At 38.6% G+C, this 14,899-nt stretch overlaps 1 protein-coding gene across 2 annotated transcripts in view; it reads right to left on the bottom strand.

Moving 5' to 3' along the window:
• The window catches only part of LOC306853979 (2-(3-amino-3-carboxypropyl)histidine synthase subunit 1-like), a gene marked incomplete at its 5' end in the record, with an annotated part of 127,722 nt that overhangs the window by 100,264 nt on the left and 12,559 nt on the right, over nt 1–14,899 (bottom strand). Inside the window, one exon of one of the 2 annotated variants that reach the window (XM_079391722.1) lies at nt 2,198–2,261. In XM_079391722.1, the coding sequence (XP_079247848.1) occupies nt 2,198–2,261 (64 nt within the window). The remainder of the gene's footprint in view (nt 1–2,197; nt 2,262–14,899) is intronic. The other variant, XM_079391723.1, reaches the window with a different exon arrangement.

Below are 14,899 nucleotides of genomic sequence, written 5' to 3'. Positions count from 1 at the left end.
AAAGATACATGGCCAGTGAATATTTCAACAGCTTTTTTAATTAATATTTTTAGTCAGGTTTTTTATTGAAAATGTCTTTTAAATGCTGTCAATATTTGATCATGTCTTATTCATTCATTTTAGTCAATTTTACTTAAAACAAATTTGTATCTAATACTTCAAACATTTGTACATTCAGACATTCATTTAAATGTAAATTAGCATTCAATTGTTTGGGGTCCATAAGACTTGCTTTTTTTTTTTTTAAGAAATGTTTATTTTACAGGAACACTTCACATTAAACAAAACACAGTAAAGACATTTCTAATGTTACAAAATATACATAAAATACAAAACATTAAGCAGCACAACTGTTTTCAGCATCAACAATAATAATAAATGTTTCTTGAGCAGCAAATCAGCATATTATTATATATAAGCCTAGTCCTAGACTAAAATGTAAGTATGAGCGGTTTCAAATTAAAGAAACTTGCACTGACTGATCTTACAATATATCAGTGCCTTTGTTTTGTCTCAAGATGCACACCAGTAATGTTTTTTTCTAAGGCACGTTTATAAAAAAATACTTAAACTCTGATTGGATTCATCTGAAAGAAGAAAGCCATATACCCCTAGGATGGCTTGAGGGTGAGTAAATAACAGGATAATGTTCAATTGTGGGTGAACTAACCCTTTAATGATTATTTTCATTGAGATTAACACTGGACATGTCACTAGAACAAGAGAAAAAAGTAGATGGGTTAAAGAAACAGGAAGTTGATGAATACAGGATGTAACTGCAGAAGCGCTGACAGCAGAACTACATCAAACAGAGGGATTTGTGTTAACCAGGAGAGTCATCAAACAGCGAGACTTTCACACGACCCAATCAAAACATCCAAATCCGTTCGCTTCAACTCACTGACTATGCTCACCTCCAAATCGAACCGGCAGCCCTGAGTGAGAAGGAACCATTACAGTCCCATAATGTTTTCGAAATACAGATGAATCCTCTGGGAATGTGACACTTTGAGTGTGGTTCCCAAGGCTAAACACATCCCTCAATGGAAACGCTCACCCATCTCTCCTCAGCTGAGAATGTCCCTCATTAGTATTGAGCAGACATCCGGAATAGGACTCTGCTTATTCGGAGGAAAGTGGGAACATACTTTAAAGAAACAGGTGGAAAATACATCCCAGGAGATGGTGGAAGAGAAATGTAATGTTTAGTATAAAAGCAGGCAAGGCGGAGCTGAGGCTTAATGGAGGAGCTGAGCCAAAACTGAAATTTCTGTCATCCTCATGATGACATTCTTTCTTTAGCGCAGAAAAGTCTGTTTACTCGGTTCCATGCAATTACAACTAATGTGAACTCTTTTCAGGCTTTAATAAGGATGAAATAGGACCATAAGTATCATGAAAGCGGCCACTACGACTCATGTTCTACACCTTCTAAAGTAGCTATATATAAGCAACAGAAAAAATCTACGTCAATGCTCACTTAAAATCTGGACTTTACTTAAGAAATGCAGAAATGTCCAATTTATGAACAAAACATTTGTTTGAGTCAAATATTTTCAAGAAAACAACTGCTCTGGTTCACAAAACCCCTATTTGTTCATGAATCAATTTGTGACAGTCACTGACTCAGTCCAAATGATTCAGACTCTATTAATTGTAACTGTATGGAAAGGAAGGACAAATACACAATCAGTAACATCAGAATATCACTTTTTGTGTTTCACAGAAGAAAAAAAGTCATACAGGTTCATTTTTAACTATATACTTTTCCTTTAACACTCATGAATGCCACGTGCCCTGCGAACATAAATGTGTTTTTGTTGTCACAGCACACTGTTTATCATTAAGCGGAGCTACTAGTGTTCATTAGCATTAGCATTAAACCCAACCGAAGAGGGAGGCGTGGCCAGACTTTTTTTGTTGTTGCTGTTTTTACCTACTCTGGAACATGATCTACACTTTCGTATGCTGCGTGCTCTGCGCAGACTGTAACAAGATGTAATTGAGAAGAATAATGGTTTTATCCACTTCATGTCGTTAACTAGTGAGACCGTGATAGCTAGCGGGGAACGATGATAAGCATAGAGTTTTTTAATGAGTACAGAGGTTTTCTGCAGACTCAAATGCTCTTCCTGTTTAACCAAGGACTTGCATCCACAGTCCTGAGGAGCCCTGTGTGAGTGTATGCGGTACCCACCTTTCAATGATGTCAGCGATCACACAGGCAAACATCTGCAGACCCTCAGGCAACTGCAAGGCTACTGCAGGTCAAAGACAGAGAGTCCAGTCAGTGCAGTATAATACAATATGACAGCTGCTCTGGCCTCCTATATATTAGTCTGGCCATGCAGGCAGTCTGATGTGCAAAATATAAACTAGGGATATACCAATATGAAAACTTTGGCAAATATCTAAAAACAAGCAAACAAAAGACTTATGCCACAAACATTTGCAACAATTGTAGGCCTATATAATAACAACAACAACAACAACAATAATAATAAACATCTTTTACAAACATATTTACATGGTACTCGGAATATAACAAACAACCAAAATGTCTGTGTGGATTAAATAAATTAATACAAAATGATAAAATAAATAAATAAATAAAAACATTTAATTGATTAATAATCAATACATAAAATAGAAAGCATTTAAAAATAAAAAAATGAATGAATAAATGAATGAAATATTACATTTAAATTGTGTGTTAACTAAATGTAACTAAATAACGTGAGGGGTCCCAGAAACAACCGATTTGCTTTATTGGCTTAAGCATCCATCCTATTTTGTTTATTGGAGAGATATGAGAAAATAAGTCACATTTCTACCAATATGCCCATCAATATATCATGCATCCCTATTACAAACTGCATCCTGTCAAATTTTCTATCTTTTTCATTCTGTTAAATTTAAGAAGGAAGTGTTGTTTGTATGTCTGTGAACTTGTATTAAGTCTGACAGATGTTTTCCTTTAAACAATAGGCCTAAGTTTGTTTGCTCATCAAATGAGTATGAGGCTTTAACCAATTAAAATAACTGTCAAGATAAATACACGCAACTGTACCTTCTGTTAAGCATAAATAATGGTTTTATGTGTACTGAGCTATATTACTGAAACAATTGAGCACGAATAATTTAAGGAACCCACAGCACAAACATTTAGACAGGGTTGCCAACTCTCACACATTTGGTGTGAGACATGCTATTGGCCTCTGTCTCGCATTTTCACAAAAGTCATGCCTCATTATGAGACACCAGTTACAATAATGAAATGCAGCCAAAAAACTGTATTGAAAAATTAATTGGTTCAAAGACACAGAGCACTGCCTATTTCTATATGGTGCATTGCTGAGGTTGAACACAAACCCCAAAATTTCCATTGTCTCTGTGGAAAAACAACATTCAGCAATATTGCAGCAGTGGAACATAAGGAACTTCTGCAACATCTGCATTGTTACCGTGTCATTCTCTACACTGAATATTATTCTTTTTCTAATCTGCATTTTAATTACTTACTTTTCCATCCACTGCTATCTTGACAATCACAATTCTAAAATGTTAAGAAAGGCAGAAAAATAAGAGTTAACCTTAAATGATTTTAAGCTGTATACAAGGAGGTAATATATGTAACAAATATAATAATATTAATATATTAAAGATGCCATTAGTATGCCATTCCTCTGTACCACATGATCCTTCAGAAATAATTTTAATATGTTGATTTACTGCTCAATAACATTTATTATTATCATCAATTTTGTGCCGTTTTTTTTTTATTTTTTTTAGGTGATACATGATATATTTTTTGGGGATTATTTGATGGAACGACTGTTCAAAAGAACAGCATTTATTTAAAATAGAAATTTTCAGTAACAATGAAAGGTTATACTGGTACTTAATTACTTACTGGATTAACTAAATATCCTTTGTGAATAAAAGTAATACATTTAAAAAAAAAAAAAAAAAAAAGTTACTGTCCAGAAGATAATAAAATAAAATAATTCTGTGCATGTTCCGAGATACTCAGGTAAATTTATATGCACACATTTATATGCACACAAGATTTATTGCATATAAATCAACCTAAGCAGCTGGCAAAGTTGGCATGAAGCATAAATGCAAAGTTGGCACAGTTTCAGACAAGCTAACCATTTTAACAGCTGCAATAACTTGCTTGTCACAATAAATTTACACCATACCTAAAAACAGTGACAAAGATACACTTTCTATTTCTCGAGAGAGCTCAAACACGGTGTAAAACAAAAAGTGTATTAAAAAAAAGAGTGTATTAAATCAGTGTGAAATGAATGTGCACAGAAAAACAGAAAGATGATAATAGGTACATGGACAATATGAAAGCATGGCATACCATGGATGTTGGATCCATTACAATGTCTTAATCCAAGAAAAATCAATACATTATCCCTTATTGAGGCCACTGACCTTTCGACACAGCCATACAAACCGTATCTTCACTGTTAAATTCAATTAAATGATAATAAGTGACTACATATTACTAAAACATGCAAAGCAGTTAACTTCAATGTATTAACAGTGATGGAAGTATTAATATGTTACTTTACAAAATTAAAACACAGGCTGACATGATACTCCAAATACTCATTTCGATTTTTATCTTATCTTGCATAAAATATCTTTTCTAGATTAACGGGAGCCTTAAATGTTGAAAAATAGCCGAAATTGCTGCTAAAAAGAGATCAGCCTATTCTAATTTAAATAATAACATATTGGCAGGCAGTTTGTATATTATTTGGGATAATTTCACTTTATTGGTACAATGCTAAGAAGCTATTATTTTCCATGAATAGAATAATAACCCATTAGCTGATACTTTACCAGTCTAATAAGATCATATTTTTGTGCTGTGCTTGTTTTTAAATAATTCAAACTCTTTAAATGATGTGGTTGATGAACATTAGACATGTCTAAAGAATGTGTTTTTTTTTTTTTTTTTGGTCCTCATTGTACGCCAGCATCATGCACTGTTGTCTTGGAAACAGACTCATGACCTAAAATTGAATCTGTTACATGTACTATACAGCCTAACAAATGAACAATGAAAAAAAGGAACAGTGAAATTTCCAATTATCAGCATTCTACATGGCTATCAGCTCATAATGATGCCATACAAGTGTGACCTAACCAGGAGCCTTTTCATCAGGTCAACAAACAAGCATGAAAAGGATGTTGAAAAAGGATGTAGCAATATCTCATCTACTCATCTACTTTTATTAAAAATAAAAAGCTTAAATGATTCCATTGCATAAGTATTCATACCCTTATCTGGGACAGCTGGAATTTAGCTCAGGAGCATTCATATTGCTTGTAGGTGTTACTAGACTTTGAGTGAAGGTAACCTGTGGCGAATTCAATTGAATGGGTATGATTTGGAAAGGCACAAGTTTTAATAAAAGGTCCAACAGCTGATAATGCATATCAGAGCAAAAACCAAGCCCTAAGGTCAAAAGAACTGTCTGAAGAGCTCAGAAACAGGTTTGCGTCAAGCCACACATCTGGGGAAGAGTTCAGAAAAAAAATCTGCTTCATTGAAGGGTCAAAGAAGCATGTAGCCTCTGTTACCCATAATGGAAGAAGTTTGAAACAACCAGGATTCTTCTAAGAGCTGGCCTCCTGGCCAAACTGAGCAATTGATGGAGAAGGGCTTTGGTTAGAGTGGTGACGAAGAACCTGATGGTCACTCTAGTTGAGCTCCATGATCATATGTGGAGATAGGAGAAATTACAGAAGGACAAACATCAATGCAACACTCCACCGATCTGGGCTTTATGGCGGTGTGGCCAAACTCAATCCTCTCCTCAGTGAAGACAAAAGACAACACACTTGGAATTTACAAAAAAGCACCTAAAGGACCCTCAGATTCTGACAAACAAGATTCTCTGGTCTGATTAACCTCAATTCTAAGCATCATATGTTTGAAGGGAACCAGCTCTGCTCATCCCCTGCAGGGTACCATCCCAAAAGTAAAGTGTGCTGGTAGCAGCCTCATGCTGTGGGGCTGTTTTTCAGCAGCAGGGACCGAGGGGGACTCATCAAAATAGAAGAAAAGCTCAACGCAACTAAATATCGAGATAGCCTTAATGAAACCCCAGTCCAGAGCATTCTGAACCTCAGACTGGGCAGAAGGTTCACCTTCCAACAGGACAGTGACCCTAAGCACACAGCAAGAGTGGCTTATGCACAACGCTGTGAATGTCCTTGAGTGGCCCAGCAAGAGCCTGGGCTTGAACCCAATCAAATATTTCTGGAGAAACCTGAAAATGTGCATCTGCCCGCATCCAACTTGAAAGAGCTTTTGAGGTGAAGAGGTGAGGAGACAAATGGCAGATAATTGCCAAATGTCGATGAGCAAAGCTTATCGCATCAAACAAAAAAGACTTGAGGCTGTAAAGGTACTTCAGCTAAATATTTAGTTAATGGTATGAATACTTATGCAATGTACTTATTTGAGTTTTTTATTTTTAATAAATTTACGAAGTTGTGACAATTCTGTTTTTGCTTTGTCAATATGGTGTATGGAGTGTAGATTGGTTTGCGGGGAAAAAGTAATTTAAAGCAGTTTAAAATAAGGCAGTAATAAAATTGAAATTAATTATAAAAAAATCATACAATGTGATTTTCTGGATTTTTTTTTTATATATTCTGTCTCTCACAGCTGAGGTGTACCTACTTGAAAACTTGAAAACTTGAAAAATCGGCAGTGTATCAAATACTTATTTGCCCCACTGTATAACACAGGTAGCGCTGTGCAATTTGTAAAAATGACTGTCAGAGTCTTGTGAGCATCAGTTAAAACTGTGTTTTGCACCGCATGTCATCAATTTCCAGCAAAACGGTGTTTATGAATTTATAATGGACATGGAATTACACGAATATACAGCTTCCGGCTATTATTGCGATTTAAAAACATGATACATTAACTTTTCCATAAAGTTTTGTTTAAAAACAAAATACAGAAAAATCTGGAAAATATGTGAATATAATTTTAAATATCATTGTAATATATATTTTAAACTGCAATGAAAAATCAGAAAATAGTATAATATGAAAATTCTGACACATAAAACACAAACAATTTATATTTTGTGCCATTATTTTTTCCTATTTCTTTTTAAATAACTGTATTTTGGCTGAGAGGCCAGTACAACAAAATTTGCAGGGCAAACCTGAACATGTCGGGACAACCCCCCTCCCCCCTTTACTTTTACTTTTCACACCCTCTTTTAAGAAATGGTGAAATTACATGAATATGGCTCAGCTGCAAAGAAATGAGCAATAAATGAGATGGAGAAAAAAAAAGAACATAAGCTATTTGTTCTGAGAGCGGACAAGCTAAAGAGCGGCCAGGAAGAGTGATGGATGAAAAGAAGAAGGGGGAATACAGCTGGGCTGAGCAACACTCTGATGAAAGGTTAACAGACTGGCCCAATTCAGTCCGGACAGACAAAGACAGGTCATTACCTGGGAAAGGGCGAGTTTATTAACAGTAAAAGGTTATTCAGCTGTAGCCTTGCCTGACAAATCTCTCCATCCATCCATCCTCGACCAGCCACTGACGAGCTGTTTCTCGCTAAGGAGGCCCAGTGCCCACCCAGGGCTAAGTGAGCACACATTTGTTCACTGCACACTGCATCCAGAAATGTCATTGAAGCTGAAGGAAATGCCAAAATGCCAGAACCCCCGACTGACATGGAGTGGACAAACACACACACAGATAAATGTGCTTAGTGTGTTCAGCTACACCTGTTAATACGCCACAAGGACTGACAAACAAAATGTTAGCTTTCATCAAACTATCTGAATGATTGAAAGAGCACGGCAGCATCAATAAAAGCTAAACAGTCGGGTTCGTTATAATTAGGTAAATTATTATAAATTACTATTAGGCAACACAGCATTTGAGTCTTTCTAAAACATACCGTGACAGTAACAGCTATGATGCAACAAATTTGGGGGTGGGGCTACCTATTCAAACAACCAATGACAGAAAGGGTGAGCTCACTAGAGTTCTAGGAAACCTATTTGAAAACAGTCATTATTGATACAGAAAACACATTTTAGCTATAAAAAGCCATGGCTTATGTTAGCAATACAGTGCACCCACAAAAATATAGTTTTTGTAGATGGTTCTAGAGAGAAGTTTAACACTGAACAAACATCACATCTTCACGTCTTCCTGTACTTCCATCAGTTTGTAGGTAAATACAAACAGACATCCCAGCAGAAAGAGTTTGCATTATGATCACATTTATTTCAAGACACCGTGGACTAATTATTCAAACACAAGAATGAATTAATCTGGGAGGTAAGTCATCTCTACTATTGTCTGCATTCATCATCGGCATCCTTAGGCCACTAATAATCAGTCAGGCAACCAAGGCATCCTCATTATATAAAATGAACACAGAAACAGATATTTGTGCAGCTCTGATGAAGCCTACTGAGCCAGAGAGGAACAATAAGGTGACAGGAGAGACTGGAATGAACAAGGAGTGATGCTAAACCTGGGCAGAAGGGACCGTAGCTCTGAGTTATTCAGCTCTACACTACTGTTCCAAAGTCTGGGATTTGGTACGATTTTTAAATGTTTTTGAAAGAAGTCTCTTATGTTCACTGGGACTGAATTTATTTGATTAAAAATACAGTTAAAGTTATTACAATTTGAAATAAATTTTCTGTCGGTGCTAATAGCCTTGTGGCAGCGCGCCAACATATATTGCGCCATTGTGCTTTGAGCATCCTGAGTTCGAGTCCCGGCTCGTGGACATTTCTCGATCCCGTCCCCCCTTTCTCCCCCTCTTCACTTCCAGTCTCATATACTGTCCTGTCTTTTAAAAAAGGCAAAAACGCCAAAAATTAAGAAAAAAAAAAAAAAAAGATTCTATTTTTTCTATTTCTAAATTTTAAAATGTAGTTTATTCCTGTGATTGACCTTCAGAAATCATTGTAATATGTCGATTCGATGCTCAACAAATATTTATTGTTATTATCAATGTTGAATACAGTTGCTTAATATTTTGGAAACAAGAATACTTTTTTTCAGGATTCTTTGATGGGAAAAAAAAGTTCAAAAGATAAGAATTTATTTGAAATGCTAAATATTTTTACTGTCGGTTTTGATGAATTTGACATTTTCTTTATTCTTTATATAAATTGTTCTTTGTGATTCAATACTTTAATAATTTTAACTTTTTACCTCAAACTTTTGAACAGTAGTGTAACTGTGGTAACTCGCCTTTTTGGTAGAAAAGTATCAAATTATCAAACTTTAAAGTATCATACTGCATCTATGAAATATATTACAATAGTTCAAAGTTGTCTTCTGTAAATCTGTGAATATCTATAGAAATAAAAACTGTAACATAAACAGATAACATAAACGAGTACTGCATCTAGATAAAGACGCACTGAGGTTACGACAGTAACCGAGTGCGTTCCCTGTCGATACTCCACTTGCACTGCGTCTTGATAAAGGCACATATGGGAACTCAATTAAATCACGCCGTGCTATGGTAGAAGAACGACTGCACAATATACCTCCTTAAGCATTCAATGCCCATAGGGAAGCATAATAGTATACTCCAAGGCTAAAACGGGCTAATCTCATAGAGGTTACACCCGGCCTGGGTGATCGTTCCATATGACTCTTACATATTCGGTACTTCCAGGACCGAAAGTATGCAAGCAACCAACCAGAGAGCTGGAGTGCGTCACGGTCAAGGGCTCTCCGTCAGAATTGTAACGTAAACGTAGTGTGTGTGTAGGGGTGGGCGATATGGGAAAAATATCATATCACGATTTTTTATAGAAATATCACGATTCACGATTTTTATCACGATTCTTTGTTAGTTTTACTATTTTGGTTTTACAAGTTGTCTGAGCATTACAGCCAAACTAGAAAGACAAAGATGCATGGCAGATATTTAGGCCAAAGTGGGCGAAGATAAAAAATCTTTGTCATTATTTTATTTTTCTTATTAAAAAATAAGAACAAAGATACACACTACAAATACACATAATATACAAATAAAACAAACAGTGCTTTATTTCCAGGTACAATAGGTGTATTTAGCAGAGCATTCAATGAAATTGAATGAACAAATATAAAAATAAAACACTAGATAGACTGATTCCTAAAGCAACTGTATTAAAGTTTTTCAGTCAAGAATAGTGAGTGATTTTTCTCTTTGCATTTTGTTGTTTTGTTAACGTTAAATGAATAGTTCCCCCACAAATTAATATTCTGTCATCTGTCTGTCAATTCTGTCATAATGTTGTATTTTTATATCATCATTTACTCAAAAGTTGTTTTAAACCGGAATGAGTTTCTTTCTTGTGCTGAACATAAATGCTATTTTGAAGAAGGTGGAAAACCAAACAGTTGCTGGTCCTCAGTGACTTCCATAGGATTTTTCTTTCCTACTATCAAAGTCAATGTGGACCAGCAACTGTTTGGTTTTCCACTGAGTAAATAATGACAGAAATTAAATTTTAGGGTGAACTATCCCTTTAATGACAGTCGACAGCACGTTTAGTGTCCTGTCCCTTTAAGAGCTGCACGCATCTAATATACAGTACAGGCATGCATCCGTTTCTCTCTTAACTATTTACTTTCATTTTAGAGATAACCAACTCAGTCTGTATGTAAACCTTGTGTGTTTTGACAGTATTAGCGCAAAATATAACTTAGTTGAGTAATCAGGCGCTGTTAGACAGGCGTTTTAGTGCGCGTGCTTCAGGTGTATATGCGCTCAGAACAAGCGCACGCCAGACCAGCGCGCGAATTAAACATTTAACCATCAAGGCTTGTATGCAAATAATGTACTTTTGCGATCGCGAATAAGTGCAGTGTCCTGTCTGAGTAACTCTACTGCTGTATGTCGTGTTGTACAGTATATAGAGACGGCGGCGCCAGAACTGTATTTGACAATGTGCGCGGTAGCGCGATACTACGATATTTCTTAAAAAGCAGATCGTGGAGACATTTTTATCGTCCACGATCAAAAATCGTCATATCGCACACCCCTATGTGTGTGCCCACTTAACCCTTTAGGCGCCAGGGTTTTTTGGAAAAAATGCTGGATTTTGACATCAAGATTTCAAAAGCTTGTGGCTTGAAATGGCTTAAAGATAGAGATCTACTGTAAATTAGAAAAATGTTGGGCATGACCGTAAGTTTATGTGGGGTGTAAATATACTCATCTAATTTGCATATTATGACGTCATCAGGGGCGGCCCTCTTGAATTTCATAATATTTAGGAAATAGTAGATATTGAATTGATGTTTGATTTTTTTGTTTGTTTTTTTTTTGTCTTTTTCTCCTCATTCCAAATGATCAGAAAAGAGGAAACCAACAATAAAACAGGAGAAAGTACTAAATTATTACTATATTACTATACTATATAGTAGTAAAACGCATGTGAACAGTAGCCTACTTTTTGATCAGTTCATCAGTAATATTCAGGAAATAATAGATATTGAATGGATGTTTGAACTTATTTGCATGTTGTTGTTGTTTTTTGTCTTTTTATCCTCATTCCAAATGATCAGGAAAAGAGGAAATCAACAGTAAAACAGGAGAAAGTAGTAAATTATTACTATATTACTGTGCCATAGTAAAATACATGTGCCTATTTTTTGATCAGTTGACCAGCTATCTGTCCAATCAGGTATCTATGTGACAGTTTATAGTTCTTGAGAGTATGGTACCTCTCATTGTATGGCAAAGCGCACAGACCTACCCCAAACTAACTGCACCTATACTGTCTGCCGGCAGCCCTTAGAGCGTGCGCGATCAGAACAAACAGCGCAATCTGGCCGATCATCAGAGATCAACAGCTCTCCTATGGACACTAAGACCACGTCCACCCCTGCCACCCCCATCCCCGTTGGGCAAAGTGTTGAAATGATCACTTGTTTGTGCTTTGTGAACGATCGCGCCTTGCGCGCGGCACCATGGCACCATTGGAGAAGCGCGATCATTAGATTAGATTAGATTAGATTAGATTCAACTTTATTGTCATTTATGCAGAGTACAAGTACAGAGCTAATGAAATGCAGTTAGCATCTAACCAGAAGTGCAAGAATATAGTGTTTTATATACATATAAGTGCAGAGTAAATGAAGATGAGATTTACAGAATGTACAGTGGAATTGCTATATACAGTATTGAGTATATACAGTATATAAATAGGAATGCAATGTAGGGATTGTATGTACATTATGAACAGAGCAATGTAGGATTATATACATTATGAACAGCAGAAACGTGAGAACAGTGGTAATAAATAAATACAGCTGGATGAGTGTGCAAAATATTGATAGAACAATGTATTCTATGCAAAATAGCAGTAGTGCAATATTTTATAGAAATAGTTTACTGTGCTTTGTACGGCCGATCGTCATTTCCAAAAGGCAAATATTCCCCTTCAGAGTCAGAATCGGCGAATGACATTTGCAACACATCCTCACAGTACAACTTTTTATTAGCCGTTTGGCGATTTTCTCTCACAAATCTCACAATTTACTCAGACGCTATGAACTGAATTGCTTCCGCATCAATGACACGATAGCTCACTTACTCTGCTATTTCCTCAAACAATTTTGGTCTAGAATCGAAGTACTACATGTCTGCCATCTAGTGGAAGGGAATACAAATGAGCCATTACACCAGATTAGGAACTACAGCCCATTTCATGAAGTATGACGTCTTGTCGCAATTTTGCGACTTTGGCGCTTAGAGGGTTAAGCAGAGAAGACTCTAGCCTGTAAGGCCAGTACGTCCAGGTTATAAAACCTAGCAAATGTGGATGGCGAGGCCCAGCCGGCCGCCGCACAGATCTCTGTAATAGACACACCGCCAGACCACGCCCACGATGAGGCGATGCCTCTGGCGGAATGGGCTCTTACTCCAATGGGGTATTGAAGGCCCAAGTAAGAGTACGGCAGCGGAACGGCATCCACTATCCACTTAGAGAGTCTCTCTTAGGAGTCCGTGACCGGATGCCCTTTGGTGCGGTTACCGAAGCTAACAAAGAGCTGTTCCGTCCGCCTAAAAGAGGCGGACTGCTCAAAGTAAATCCTCAAAGCTCTGACAGGGCAGAGCAAGGATAACTGCCGGTCCTCTTCAGGAGGAGGAAGTCTAGGCACCAGGTAGAGAATACAGACACTTAAGGGCGTAGAGGCATCTTGTTGACGGGGCTCTGGCCTCAAAAATGGTGTTTTAACACTCACTCTGGGAGGCTAGTAGGCGACTGTGGAGGAGAGGAGACATTGCTCCGAGATAACATATCCGCTCCCTGGTTCAGTTTGCCTGGTAAATGTGCTGCTCTCAGCGAGCACAGGTTGAGCTGAGCCCACTCCAGAAGGCGCTCCACCAGACTGAAGAGGCGCTTCAAGGAGAGACCTCCTTGGCGATTTATATAGGACACCACGGACATGTTGTCCGAGAGGATTAGCACATGGCATCCTATTAGGTCTGGCAGGAAGAACTGGTGGGCTCGACATACTGCTAGCTTTTCCAAGCAGTTAATGTGGAAGACTTTCGCCGTTTTCGACCAATGGCCGAAAGTCGGTTTGCCTTCGCACAGCGCCCCCCCAACCTGTGTTGGAGGCATCTGTCGTAACAACCTTTCTGCTGCAAGCCATTACCAGGCCACGCCTTTCTCTATCCAGCGAGGGTTCTTCCAGGGGGCTAAGGCTGTTACACAGGCCTACCTCACCCTGATATGTGGGTGTCCATGACACTATGAATGGGGTGGAACCCGTGGTTTCAACCAGTGTTGAAGGGGCCACATGCGAAGCAGGCCCAGCTGTAGCACTGGCGATGCTGCAGCCATGAGGCCCAGCATCCTCTGAAACGCTTTGATAGGACGAGTGGTGCCGCTCTTGAAGGAGGCCGCGAGTTTCTGTATGGCCAGAGTGCGTTCGAGCGCGACCACTGCTCTCATCTGAGCTGAGTCGAGAACTGTTCCCAGGAACGATACCTGCTGGCTGGAGGACAGCGCGCTCTTGGCGAAATTGACCCTGAGCCCCAGGCGCTCTAGGTGGCTGAGGAAAAGAGTTCTGTGCGATAGTAGCTCCACCTCTGACTGGGCCAGAATGAGCCAGTTGTCGAGGTAGTTGAGAATGCAGATTCCCATCTGTCTTAGAAGGGAAAGAGCTGCATCCATGCACTTCATAAAAGTGCAGGGGGCCAGAGACAGTCCAAAGGGAAGGACCGTGTACTGATAAGCCACTCCCTCGAAGGTGATGGGGGCTATCTGGATGTGAAAGTATGTGTCTTTCAGGTCCAGAGAAAAGAACCAGTCCCCTGTGCGAATCTGCGAGAGGATCTGCTTCACCGTGATCAACCTGTATGACCTCCTCATGAGGGGGTGATTCAGGCATCTGAGATTGAGGATGGGCCGGAGGCCGCCATTCTTTTTGGGGATGAGGAAGTAAAGGCTGTAGAAGCCTGACTCTCTCCGAGTGACTAGCTGCATGAGGGAAGGGCACTCGTGAGGAACGGAAGAGGAAATTTGCTCTCTTTTTCAGAATGTTTGTATTTTTCCCACTATCACAGAGGGTGGTTGCTTGGGCACTTGTACGGGCCCTGTATTTGCAACAAACACATTTCCCTCTGCATCCAGAGATGAATAGGGTGAAAAGAGGTTTAAGAGAGGCTGTTTGGTGGACTTGACCCTCTCCTCTTCCTGTCCTGCAGATCAGGAAGACGCCAGAGGTGCTGGGTCCAATGCTATCTGAGGTCTGGGGCCCTGGCGCTTAGGAAAGAGGTGGCATCTGGCCGAGCGGGAATGCCCTTGTGTCTGCTGAGTCTTGGCAGGCTGAGGGGCGGGGTGGCAGGTGCAGACT

The sequence above is a fragment of the Barbus barbus genome, assembly GCF_936440315.1.
Source record: "Barbus barbus genome assembly, chromosome: 34".
Lineage (NCBI taxonomy): Eukaryota > Metazoa > Chordata > Actinopteri > Cypriniformes > Cyprinidae > Barbus > Barbus barbus.
Note: the sequence above shows the minus strand (reverse complement) of the source record. Positions and strands in the feature narration are given on the sequence as shown.